Genomic DNA, 13,299 nt, shown 5'->3' on the forward strand with positions numbered 1-13,299 from the left:
CAGTGAATTATTTTAACTTCTTGATATTATGAAGTCCTGACCCGTACACAACCGCTTCTTTAAACAGTTATCTTAGAAACATATAAATGGAAGATTTCCTCCTGGGAGCCAGACTCGTTGCTCGGGTATAATCACCAGCGGCTGCATGTCTTGTCCTCAATATAGGAGGTGAACATCATTACTATGGAACTAGAAGGAGGAAGCTGCAGAGGTGCTGCGAGGGAGCTGCAGGTGGTGCCGTGAGGGAGCTGCAGTGGTGCCGCGAGGGAGCTGCAGTGTGGCTGAGAGGGAGCTGCAGTGGTGCTGAGAGGGAGCTGCAGTGGTGCTGTGAAGCAGCTGCAGGCAGTGCCGTGAGGGAGCTGCAGTGGTTCTGCGAGGGAGCTGCAGTGGTGCTGAGAGAGAGCTTCAGTGGTGCTGTGAAGCAGCTGCAGGCAGTGCCGTGAGGGAGCTGCAGTGGTGCTGCGAGGGAGCTGCAGTGGTGCTGAGAGGGAGCTGCAGAGGTGCTGCGAGGGAACTGCAGTGGTGCTGCGAGGGAACTGCAGGGGTGCTGTGAGGGAGCTGCAGGGGTGCTGTGAGGGAGCTGCAGTGGTGCTGAGAGGGAGCTGCAGAGGTGCTGCGAGGGAGCTGCAGGGGTGCTGAGAGGGAGCTGCAGTGATGCTGCAAGGGAGCTGCAGTGGTGCTGCGAGGGAGCTGCAGGGGTGCTGCGAGGGAGTTGCAGTGATGCTGTGAAGCAGCTGCGATGGGGCTCTGAGAGTGATGCTGTGGAACTCAAGGCAACTATGATGGAGCTCTGAGGAAGCTACAAAAAAATGTTCAGAGTCTGGTTCAATTAAACACTGAGTGAGCAATGGTGGTGGTCTGGAGATGGTGATGTGGAATCTCAGGACTCTGAGGTCCGAGAGAGGAAGTAAATAAGAAAGGGCGGGATTTTACAGACTCACTCGTCCTGAAACCGTAAAATCCCACCCGAGGTCAACGCACCTTTTCGCGTTCCGCCCCTCGCCCGCTCCGATTCCCGTGCCGGGCGGAACGGGAAAATTCTGGCCATAGAGTTTCGAGAAGAAAAACACACAGGAGCGGCAACAAAACAGGCAGGAAGTACCCAAAAAAAATCATCCCCAGTAAACTCTTTAATCTTGTCACTTATATAAAAATACAGACAGCCAAAATCAGGATTGAAGGTTGGTTAGCGTGCGAGGGAAATGCGAGAAGAGATGGTTTGTATTTGATTTGAACTTTTCACCTCAGAGTAACCCTGACTGCCTTCACCCAGAACAGGCTCGAGGGGCTGAATGGCCTGCCTCCGTTTCCAGCGAGAGATTACTGATCTGATACGGTAACTGTTCCCATCAAAGCGAGGTCCCAAAACCTCGTTATTACTTTGTACCGTTGTTAAAAAAAATCATAGAATCCCTTCAGGGCAGAAAGAGGCCATTCGGCCCATCGAGTCTGCACTGACTACAATCCCACCCAAGCCCTATCCCCGTTACCCCACATATTTACCCTGCTAATCCCCCTGACACTAAGGCGCTATTTAGTATGGCCAATCCACCCAGCCCGCACATGGATCTTGCATGTTTAGGTTAACCTTTGCAGCTCCGTGCTGCCTATTTCTCTCTCCACTCACTAGAACTACAAGTGTAAAGAGCGCAGCCAAAGATCAGTATACTACCCTTGGGCGGTGCCAGCTGGTTGTTAACAGGTACCTTTCTGCCATAACCAAGTCCGGGGCTTCCTCACCAACCCCCCGGTAAAAATAACAGGGAGGAAAATAATATTCAGACGTGGCAGTGACTTTCCCAGGACTGGGTTTTGTTGGATGTGAGTAGGTTACAGGTGGCCTGTAAAACACAAAGTACAAAATAAACTTGTGACAAATTCAACAGGTACAAAAATATCCCGGGGGCAGATTTCTGAGTTCCTTGTCAGCGAGGTGGCCTGTATATCCTGGAGGCCTCGGAAGGAGAGCCTGGGCTCTCCTCATTACGCAGATGGTCGGAATCACGGAGTCAGAGCAAGTCCTGGTTCTGTTATATTTGGATCAGAGCTGATTTGGATACTGGCTGCTCGCTGCGGTGGGGGGGGGGGGGGCGGGGGTCACAGTTTGAAGGTTCCTGTGGTGTTTTGATTCAGTTGGGAAGGCCAGTTGGGTCTTTTCCCCAGCTAAACCCGGCAGTCTCCGCTGCTCGTACACGACCCGCAGCCCCCCCCACCCCCCCGCTCCCCCCCAGGCCATGGCCTGAATTCCACCGCGGTCAGTTCTCAGCGAAGTGACCGGTGATGGCGTCGATCAGCTCCTGCTTCTTGCTGCCCCTCAGCCCGTACTGTTTACAGACCTCCTTGAGCACCGGCACGGTCAGCTTGCCCAGCGTCCCGCTCCGCAGGTACTGCCTGACCACCTCCTTCCCCAGCGACACCTCCACGTTTGGCCTCTTCTCGGCTCCCCCGGCTGCGTCGCCTGATCACAGAGAACAGCAGTTCATTCTTCAGACAGTCACCGTGACAAATCTCCGAAGTACCGAAGACAAACAATGGCCCCACTCTTGAATATTCGGCTAATAAGAAACAGCACCGTGCAATTCCACTTCAGTTAATTATGGCTCGGGTCACTGTCTGTGTGGAGTCTGCACGTCCTCCCCGTGTCTGCGTGGGTTTCCTCTGGGTGCTCCGGTTTCCTCCCACAGTCTGAAAGACATGCTGGTTAGATGCATTGGCCGTGCTAAGTTCTCCCTCAGTGTTACCCGAACAGGCACCGGAGTGTGGCAACTAGGGGATTTTCACAGTAACTTCACTGCGGTGTCAATGTAAGTCTTACTTGCGACACTAATAAATAAACTTTACTTTTAAATTTACTTTACACCTGTTCATTGTTAATAAGGGACAGTAAAACAATCGTCATTCTGGAGGAGCGGGCATCGCTGGCATTTAGTTGCCATGAATAGGGCAGTTTTGCGTGGGACTTGCCAAGTTAATTCAGAGAACGTTCAACTGTCAGCCACATTGGGACTGGAATCAACAGGAGGACAGGCTGGTAAAGACAGCAAGTTTAAAGTTTATTTATTCGTCACAAGTAGGCTGACATTAACACTGCAATGAAGTTACTGTGAAAATCCCCTAGTCGCCACACTCCAGCGCCTGTTCGGGTAACACTGAGGGAGAATTTAGCATGGCCAATGCACCCTAACCAGCACGTCTTTCGGGACTGTAGGAGGAAACCGGAGTACCCGGAGGAAACCCAAGCAGACACGGGGAGAACGTGCAGACTCTGCACAGAGAGTGACCCAAGTCAGGAATCGAACCCGGGTCCCTGGCGCTGTGAGGCAGCAGTGCTAACCACTGTGCCACCGTGCCACCCCCTTCCATAATAGACATGAGCTCGGTCGTTGGATTTTTCTGACAGGCTTTGGGGTCACTTTTACCGGGAGCTACTTTATATTGATCAAGCTTTTAAAAAACAAACACTAGCTTAGAATTCTCAGACAGTCATGGTGGGCATTTGAACCCACATTTTCCCTCTGGATTTGAATACCGCTGCAAAAACAGAGGCGTGCTGTCGAAGCTTTTCATCTTGCACTCATCAGGACAGACACAAGAATGCCAAATTTCAAAGGGAGTAACAATTTATACTCCCCCAAAAAAAGGGTGCTGATTGGTCAGCATATCGATTTTGATTGGTTGAGGTATTGCCATGGTGGGTGCGTTAGGGAACTATTGACCCCCCCCCTCCCCATGCTTACATTTAATTAAAAAAGGCAGTGCCTGGACATGTTCCTTTTGCCTGTAGAGGACAGGTCCCTCCATATGAATACACGTAATTTCTAGCAGGCGTAAATGGGCCACATTACGAGCCCGACTGATAATCTTTAATTGCTGCTCTTTGAAATTTGATATTCTTGCATCTGTCCTGTATAATAAAACAGCTATTTGTTCCCTGGATTATCTACAGTGGTCCACCCCAGAACCCTGAGGCCGAAAGCAGTCAACAGAATTGCTTGGAAGCTCTGAGGAGCAAGTTGGGTACCTGCCAGCCACCAGAACAAGGAGCTGAACCTCCACAGTCGTGTGATGTTAAATCAAGGTTGGAAGGTTGCTTTGCCAAAAATCAATGGGCAGGATCCCCATAAAATCTTTCCTCAGGAAATAACTAACAGGGAGGAACGATAAAGTGAATTCTGGAGGGCTATGGCATACCTCACGGGCTGGTTTCTACAGAAGTGAATGCACCTTCAATATTCTTGCCACGTATAGGGGAATTCTTGGGCAGGGAGCACAAAGTTGAACTGAGTTCACAGGCATGAGGAATGATAAACTGCAGTGTTGAGTTAATAGTGCTTTGTTTAAGTCTAAAATACAATAAAGTATGTTTTTATTTGAAAAAGTTGAAATCTAGTTCTGTCAGGTAATTATGGTCAGTTAATTCTCTATAAATGTTCCTAACAGGGTTGTAATAAATTACAGCGGCCACTACACTTCACTGACTGTAGTGTTTTACAATGTCCTGAGGAAAGGCGCTAAAGAAATGCAATTCTTTGTTTCTTTTGGCGACCAGCTGGTTCAGTTCTGAGAGAATTGAGCAGAGATTTCCGTGTCCGTGTGGCTCACTTGTATCCCACGCGAAGCATTTACTGACACAACGTTTAATTTGCTCCCCTTGCCGCAGTACTCACTGAGCTTCCTCTTCTGTTGGCTCTTTGCACCTGTGTTATAGCCCGGGGGATAAACCAGCTCCAGGAACTCCTCTGCCAGCTGTCCGATTCTCCTGTCCATAACATCATTCTTTGGCACTGTGTGGGGAAAAGACGATTTCCCCAATTACGCTCCTCTATCAAAGTCATTTATTTGCACCTCTCCAGCTTCCTCTCCCCCCCCCTCCCCCGCAGCATCCCCCCCTCTCCCCCTGTTCCCCTCCCGCGGCTTTCCCTCTCCAGCCCCCCTTCTCCACCTCTCTACCTTTCCTCCTCCCCCACAGCACCCCATTGGCTCCCCCTCTCCCCCCGGTTCCCTCTCTCTCCCCCAGCTCCCCCTCTCTGCCCCCCAGCTCCCCCTCTCTGTCCCCCAGCTCCCCCTCTCTGCCCCCCAGCTCCCCCTCTCTGCCCCCAGCTCCCCCTCTCTGCCCCCCAGCTCCCCCTCTCTGCCCCCCAGCTCCCCCTGTCTGCCCCCCAGCTCCCCCTCTCTGCCCCCCAGCTCCCCCTCTCTGCCCCCCAGCTCCCCCTCTCTGCCCCCCAGCTCCCCCTCTCTGCCCCCCAGCTCCCCCTCTCTGCCCCCCAGCTCCCCCTCTCTGCCCCCCAGCTCCCCCTCTCTGCCCCCCAGCTCCCCGTCTCTGCCCCCCAGCTCCCCCTCTCTGCCCCCCAGCTCCCCCTCTCTGCCCCCCAGCTCCCCCTCTCTGCCCCCCAGCTCCCCCTCTCTGCCCCCCAGCTCCCCCTCTCTGCCCCCCAGCTCCCCCTCTCTGCCCCCCAGCTCCCCCTCTCTGCCCCCCAGCTCCCCCTCTCTGCCCCCCAGCTCCCCCTCTCTGCCCCCCAGCTCCCCCTCTCTGCCCCCCAGCTCCCCCTCTCTGCCCCCCAGCTCCCCCTCTCTGCCCCCCAGCTCCCCCTCTCTGCCCCCCAGCTCCCCCTCTCTGCCCCCCAGCTCCCCCTCTCTGCCCCCCAGCTCCCCCTCTCTGCCCCCCAGCTCCCCATCTCTGCCCCCCAGCTCAGAATCACAGAATCCTCCAGTGCAGAAGAGGCCCTTCGGCCCACCAAATCTGCACTGATGCATGAAATGCCCTGACCTGCCCACCTAATCCCACTTGCCAGCACTTGGCCCATAGCCCTGAATGTTATGACATGCCAAGTGCTCATCCAGGTACTTTTTAAAGGATGTGAGGCATCCCGCCTCCACCACCCTCCCAGGCAGCGCATTCCAGACCCTCACCACCCTCTGGGGAAAAAACTTTTCCCTCAAATCCTCCCAAAACCTCCCACCCCTCACTTTTAACTTTTGTCCCCTCGTAACTGACCCTTCAACTAAGGGGAACAGCTGCTCCCCATCCACCCTGTCCATGCCCCTCATAATCTTGAACACCTCGATCAGGTCACCCCTCAGTCTTCTCCGCTCCAGAGAAAACAACCCCAAGCCAATCCAAACTCTCTTCATAACTTAAATGTTCCGTCCCAGGCAGCATCCTGGTGAATCTCCTCTGCACCCCCTCCAGTGCAATCACATCCTTCCTATAATATGGCGACGAGAACTGCACACAGTGCTCCAACTGTGGCCTCACCAAAGTTCTATACAACTCCATCATGACCTCTCTGCTTTGTAATCTATACCCCGACTCATAAAGGCGAGTGTGCCATATGCCTTTTTCACCACCCTATTAACCTGCCTTTCCGCCTTCAGAGATCTATGGACAAACACGCCAAGGTCCCTTTGTTCTTCGCAACTTCCCAGTGTCAGACCTTTCACAGTATACTTCCACCCTCTCCCCACCCCCACTCCCCATCTCCACCCTCAACTCCCCCCCTCTCCACCCCAATTCTCCCTCCCCCCAAGCTCCCCCCTCCCAGCTCCCCCTCTCCAACCCTAGCTCCCCCTCTCTCCCTCCCCCTCCCCGCAGCTTCCCCTCTCCTCCTCCTCCTCCAGCTCCCCCTCTCCCCCCACAGCAACCCCCTCTCTCCCCCCCCACAGCTCCCCCTCTCTCCCTTCCCCAGCACCCCCTCTCTCCCTCCCCCAGCACCCCCCTCTCTCTTCCCCAGCACCCCCCTCTCTCTTCCCCAGCACCCCCTCTCCCTCCCCCAGCACCCCCTCTCCCTCCCCCAGCACCCCCTCTCCCTCCCCCAGCACCCCCTCTCCCTCCCCCAGCAACCCCTCTCTCTTCCCCAGCAACCCCTCTCTCTTCCCCAGCACCCAATCTCTCTTCCCCAGCACCCCTCTCTCTTCCCCAGCACCCCCTCTCTCTTCCCCAGCACCCCCTCTCTCTTCCCCAGCACCCCCTCTCTCTTCCCCAGCACCCCCTCTCTCTTCCCCAGCACCCCCTCTCTCTTCCCCAGCACCCCCTCTCTCCCTCCCCCAGCACCCCCTCTCTCCCTCCCCCAGCACCCCCTCTCTCCCTTCCCCAGCAACCCCTCTCCCTCCCCCAGCACCCCCTCTCTCTTCCCCAGCACCCCCTCTCTCTTCCCCAGCATCCCCTCTCTCTTCCCCAGCACCCCCTCTCTCTTCCCTAGCACCCCCTCTCTCTTCCCCAGCACCCCCTCTCTCTTCCCCAGCACCCCCTCTCTCTTCCCCAGCACCCCCTCTCTCTTCCCCAGCACCCCCTCTCTCTCTTCCCCAGCACCTCCTCTCTCTTCCCCAGCACCCCCTCTCTCTTCCCCAGCACCCCCTCTCTCTTCCCCAGCACCCCCTCTCTCTTCCCCGGCACCCCCTCTCTCTTCCCCAGCAACCCCTCTCTCTCCCCCAGCAACCCCTCTCTCTTCCCCAGCACCCCCTCTCTCTTCCCCAGCACCCCCTCTCTCTCGCCCCCAGCATCCCCTCTCTCTTCCCCAGCACCCCCTCTCTCTCTGTCCCCCACTCCCCTCAGCTGCCCTTCTCCAACACGGTAAGAAGTTTAACAACACCAGGTTAAAGTCCAACAAGTTTATTTGGTAGCAAATGCCACTAGCTTTCGGAGCGCTGCCCCTTCGTCAGCTGGAGCTCAACACCCCCAGCTCCCCCTCCCCAGCCAGCTCTCCCTTTCCCTGCCAGCTCCCCCTCTCCCCCCAGCTCCCCCTCTCTCCCCCCTATCTGCTCCTTCCCCCAGCTCTGCCCCCCCCCTCCCCTGAGCTCTGCACCCCCCCACCCCACCCCCCCCGAGCTCCCTCTTATTAGCAGTGGAGGAATAATACAGCAGCTGGTCTTTTTCCTTCAGCAAGTTTATTCTCCATACAGCTCAGTACAGATACAAGCTCCTCTGATTCCCCCACAGGATCTGTTCCTGCTGTGTCCATTTATACTCTTTCAGAGGTTGAGTCAATAACCATCGCCTGTCTTCAATAAGGCAATTACTGTAATTGCCACAGTATGCATTTGCTGATACACTGACTCTCCTCTCCGCATCCCCCAGCTCCCCCACCCTAACCCCCCCCCCCCCCCACTTTGCCATATTTCTCCCCTCTTCATGCCCCCAGCAACCCCTCTCTGCCCCCCAGGGAGCATTACAACTGGATTCAACAATTAGCCAATATTCATACCCGCCCCGGGGCCCTGAATCCAATGGGAAATATTCCCGATATACTGCTCTGTTACAGACTACGTGTGAAAGCTGGGCTTTTTTAGTCTTTACAATCACTATCTTATCATAATCACTATCATTCCTTATCATAATCATGGACCCCACGCACCTCGGACATTCTCTCTTCCACCTTCTTCTGTCGGGAAAAAGTCTGAGGTCACGTACCAACCGACTCAAGAACAGCTTAGAACATAGAACATAGAACAGTACAGCATAGAACAGGCCCTTCGGCCCACGATGTTGTGCCGAGCTTTATCTGAAACCAAGATCAAGCTATCCCACTCCCTATCCTCCTGGTGTGCTCCATGTGCCTATCCAATAACCGCTTAAATGTTCCTAAAGTGTCTGACTCCACTATCACTGCAGGCAGTCCATTCCACACCCCAACCACTCTCTGCGTAAAGAACCTACCTCTGATATCCGTCCTGTATCTCCCACCACGAACCCTATAGTTATGCCCCCTTGTAATAGCTCCATCCACCCGAGGAAATAGTCTTTGAACGTTCACTCTATCTATCCCCTTCATCATTTTATACACCTCTATTAAGTCTCCCCTCAGCCTCCTCCGCTCCAGAGAGAACAGCCCTAGCTCCCTCAACCTTTCCTCATATGACCTACCCTCCAAACCAGGCAGCATCCTGGTAAATCTCCTCTGCACTCTTTCCAGCGCTTCCACATCCTTCTTATAGTGAGGTGACCAGAACTGCACACAATATTCCAAATGTGGTCTCACCAAGGTCCTGTACAGTTGCAGCATAACCCCACGGCTCTTAAACTCCAACCCCCTGCTAATAAAAGCTAACACACTATAGGCCTTCTTCACAGCTCTATCCACTTGAGTGGCAACCTTTAGAGATCTGTGGATATGGACCCCAAGATCTCTCTGTTCCTCCACAGTCTTCAGAACCCTACCTTTGACCCTGTAATCCACATTTAAATTTGTCCTACCAAAATGAATCACCTCACATTTATCAGGGTTAAACTCCATTTGCCATTTTTCAGCCCAGCTTTGCATCCTATCTATGTCTCTTTGCAGCCTACAACAGCCCTCCACCTCATCCACTACTCCACCAATCTTGGTGTCATCAGCAAATTTACTGATCCACCCTTCAGCCCCCTCCTCTAAGTCATTAATAAAAATCACAAAGAGCAGAGGACCAAGCACTGATCCCTGCGGCACACCGCTAGCAACCTGCCTCCAATCCGAAAATTTTCCATCGACCACCACCCTCTGTCTTCGGTCAGACAGCCAGTTACCTATCCAATCGGCCAACTTTCCCTCTATCCCACACCTCCTCACTTTCATCATAAGCCGACCATGGGGGACCTTATCAAACGCCTTACTAAAATCCATGTATATGACATCAACTGCCCTACCTTCATCAACACACTTAGTTACCTCCTCAAAAAATTCTATCAAATTTGTGAGGCACGACTTGCCCTTCACGAATCCGTGCTGACTATCTCGGATTAATCCGCATCTTTCTAAATGGTCGTAAATCCCATCCCTAAGGACCCTTTCCATCAATTTACCAACCACCGAAGTAAGACTAACCGGTCTATAATTACCAGGGTCATTTCTATTCCCTTTCTTAAACAGAGGAACAACATTCGCCATTCTCCAGTCCTCTGGCACCATCCCCGTGGACAGCGAGGACCCAAAGATCAACGCCAAAGGCTCTGCAATCTCATCCCTTGCCTCCCACAGAATCCTAGGATACATTTCATCAGGCCCAGGGGACTTATCGACCTTCAGTTTACTCAAAACTGCCAAGACATCCTCCCTCCGAACATCTATTTCCTCCAGCCTATTAGCCTGTAACACCTTCTCTTCCTCAAAAACATGGCCCCTCTCGTTGGTGAACACTGAAGAAAAGTATTCATTCATCACCTCGCCTATCTCTACTGCCTCCATACACAAGTTCCCACTACTGTCCTTGACCGGCCCTAACCTCACCCTGGTCGTTCTTTTATTCCTCACATAAGAGTAAAAAGACTTGGGGTTTTCCTTGATCCGACCCGCCAAGGACTTCTCATGTCCCCTCCTAGCTCTCCGAAGCCCCTTTTTCAGCTCATTCCTTGCTAACTTGTAACGCTCAATCGAGCCATCTGAACCTTGTTTCCTCATCCCTATATAAGCTTCCCTCTTCCTTTTCACAAGACATTCCACCTCTTTCGTGAACCATGGTTCCCTCACTCGGCCATTTCCTCCCTGCCTGACAGGAACATACCTATCAAGGACATCCAGTATTTGTTCCTTGAAATGTTCCACTTTTCATTAGTTCCTTTCTCTGACAGTTTCTGTTCCCAACTTATGCCCCCTAATTCTTGCCTAATCGCATCATAATTACCCCTCCCCCAATTGTAAACCTTGCCCTGCCGTACGGCCCTATCCCTCTCCATTGCAATAACAAAAGACACCGAATTGTGGTCACTATCTCCAAATTGCTCTCCCACAACCAAATCTAACACTTGGCCTGGTTCATTTCCCAGTACCAAATCCAATGTGGCCTCACCTCTAGTCGGCCCATCCACATATTGTGTCAGGAAACCCTCCCGCACACACTGCACAAAAACTGCCCCATCCAAACTATTTGACCTACAAAGGTTCCAATCAATATTTGGAAAGTTAAAGTCCCCCATGACAACTACCCTGTGACCCCCACACATATCCATAATCTGCTTAGCAATTTCTTCCTCCACATCTCTATTACTATTTGGGGGCCTATAGTAAACTCCTAGCAACGTGACCGCTCCTTTCCTATTTCTAACTTCAGCCCATATTACCTCAGTGTGCAGATCCCCCACGAAGTGCCTTTCCGCAGCCGTTAAACTATCCTTGATTAACAATGCCACTCCTCCACCTCTTTTACCAGCTTCCCTACACTTAGTGAAACATCTATACCCCGGAACGTCCACCAACCATTCCTGTCCTTTTTCTACCCACGTCTCCGTAATGGCCACAACATCGTAGTCCCAAGTACCAATCCACGCCCCAAGTTCATCTACCTTGTTCCGGATGCTCCTTGCATTGAAGTAGACACACTTCAACCCACCTTCCTGTCTACCAGTACCCACCCTTCTTTCCTGCTGCTGTCAGACTTTTGAATGGACCGACCTCGCATTAAGTTGATCTTTCTCTACATCCTAGCTATGACTGTAACACTACATTCTGCACTCTCTCCTTTCCTTCTCTATGAATGGTATGCTTTGTCTGTATAGTGCGCAAGAAACAATACTTTTCACTGTATGTTAATACATGTGACAATAATAAATCAAATCAAATTAATTCCTTTTGCTGCTGGGCAGTGGGTACGAGCTGTACAGCAGGATACTCACGTGTCAAATCTTCAACTTCTTCCGGTTCCTTCAAATCGAGGGCCAGTGCCTCCAGATTACGGAAATGCCGCTGAATAACCGGATTCTCAAAGCTCTCAGGCCTAATCCAGAGGGATAGAAATGGTCACCATTTTATTTTAAGGAGAATTTGCAGAAATTTCCTGTTCATCTGCACAGGGGAAATCATAGAAATCCTACAGTGCAGGAGGAGGCCATTCAGCCCATCGAGTCTGCACCGACAACAATCCCACCCCAGGTCCTATCCCTGTAACCCAATGTATTTACCCCGCTAGTCCCTCTAATCTACACATCTGGGTCACTGAGGGGCAATTTAGCACGGCCAATCCCGCACACCTTTCAGACTGTGGGAGGAACCCGGAAGAAACCCATGCCGACACGGGGAGAACGTGCAGACTCTCCGCACAGACAGTGATCCCCTAAAGGCGCAGAAAGTATCGCTGGAACCTCCGACTGACCTGTATTTAAACCGGAGCTTCTGCACCACTGATTTCATCTTCTCGATCTGATCCTCGCTGGCCACTCGCTTCTCCGTAAAGCCGATCTTCCTGACATCGTCGGCGTAAGGCAAAAAAATCAGGTGGAATCCTAATGGGAAAATGACGGAAAGGTTTTGTTTGTACCAGGAATCGGTGAGCATTTCACACGTCCACTCTGCCCGACTCAGGAGTTGCGTTTGATGGGATGACCTGGGATGAACATTCGCATTTTTGCAGAAATCAGGTCAAAGCTACGACTAGTAAAGTTTTAAAGTTTAAAGTTTCAAAGTTTATTTTATCAGTGTCACAAGTAGGTTTACATTAACACTGCAATGAAGTTACTGTGAAAATCCCCGAGTCGCCACACTCCTGTTCGGGTACACTGAGGGAGAATTTAGCATGGCCAATCCACTCTAACCCGCACGTCTTTCAGACTATGGGAGGAAACCGGAGCACCCGGAGGAAACCCACGCAGACACGGGGAGAACGTGCAGACTCCACACAGACAGTGACCCAAGCTGGGAATTGACCCAAGTCCCTGGGTGTGTGTGTGAGTGGTGATTGCAGCTCCGTGGGGTGTTTGAATTCTTTGCGTACTTTAATGCTTTTCAGACGTGACAGAAAACTGCGGTCCCCACATCCCTCGGAGATGGATGTTAACGACCCTGTTTTGAAGAGCAGCAGGGGAGTTTTCCCTGGTGTCTCGGCCAGTATTCATCCCTCAATCAACATCGCTTAAAAAACTCTGCCTATCGTCAGGTTACTGTTCCCAGGGAGGAAACCACAAGTGAAGACCCACGTCTAAAATCACTGCACTGCCAATGTAATGCAGGACTACAGCGGTGGTAAATGATTCATTGAATGACACTGCATAGAAGCCATTCAGCCCATCATGGCTCTCCTGGCTCTTTGAAAGAGCTTATCCAATGCGTCTCTTTCCCCCAGCCCTGCAATCTTTTCTCCTTTATAGATTGGATCAATTTCCTCTCAGCAGTTATTATGTAATCTTCAATTTTCATCCACCCACTGTAACATGTATCCGCTGTAACTCTGAACTATAGAAATCTGAAGTTAGTTCATCTGAGTCCAAGCCCAGGCTGTGGTGCTATCTTTCTCTTACGTTGATCTTTCTCTACACCCCGAGCTGTGACTGTAACACTACATTCTGCACTCTCTCCTTTCCTTCTCTATGAACGGTATGTTTTGTCTGTATAGCGCGCA

The 13,299-nt window shown here is 52.2% G+C and overlaps 1 protein-coding gene across 2 annotated transcripts in view; it reads right to left on the reverse strand.

The window, feature by feature from the left end:
• Positions 1 to 2,231: 2,231 nt before the first annotated feature.
• Positions 2,232 to 13,299, reverse strand: part of LOC144486465 (X-ray repair cross-complementing protein 5-like) — a 39,536-nt gene continuing 28,468 nt past the window's right edge. For both annotated transcript variants that reach the window (XM_078204499.1, XM_078204500.1), the window contains exons 9-12: positions 12,058 to 12,187; positions 11,582 to 11,682; positions 4,668 to 4,784; positions 2,232 to 2,458 (exon numbers count right to left, since the gene is read on the reverse strand). In XM_078204499.1, the coding sequence (XP_078060625.1) occupies positions 2,256 to 2,458; positions 4,668 to 4,784; positions 11,582 to 11,682; positions 12,058 to 12,187 (551 nt within the window). In that variant the 3' untranslated portion in view covers positions 2,232 to 2,255. The remainder of the gene's footprint in view (positions 2,459 to 4,667; positions 4,785 to 11,581; positions 11,683 to 12,057; positions 12,188 to 13,299) is intronic.

The sequence above is a fragment of the Mustelus asterias genome, unplaced genomic scaffold, assembly GCF_964213995.1.
Source record: "Mustelus asterias unplaced genomic scaffold, sMusAst1.hap1.1 HAP1_SCAFFOLD_350, whole genome shotgun sequence".
In the NCBI taxonomy this organism is placed as follows: domain Eukaryota; kingdom Metazoa; phylum Chordata; class Chondrichthyes; order Carcharhiniformes; family Triakidae; genus Mustelus; species Mustelus asterias.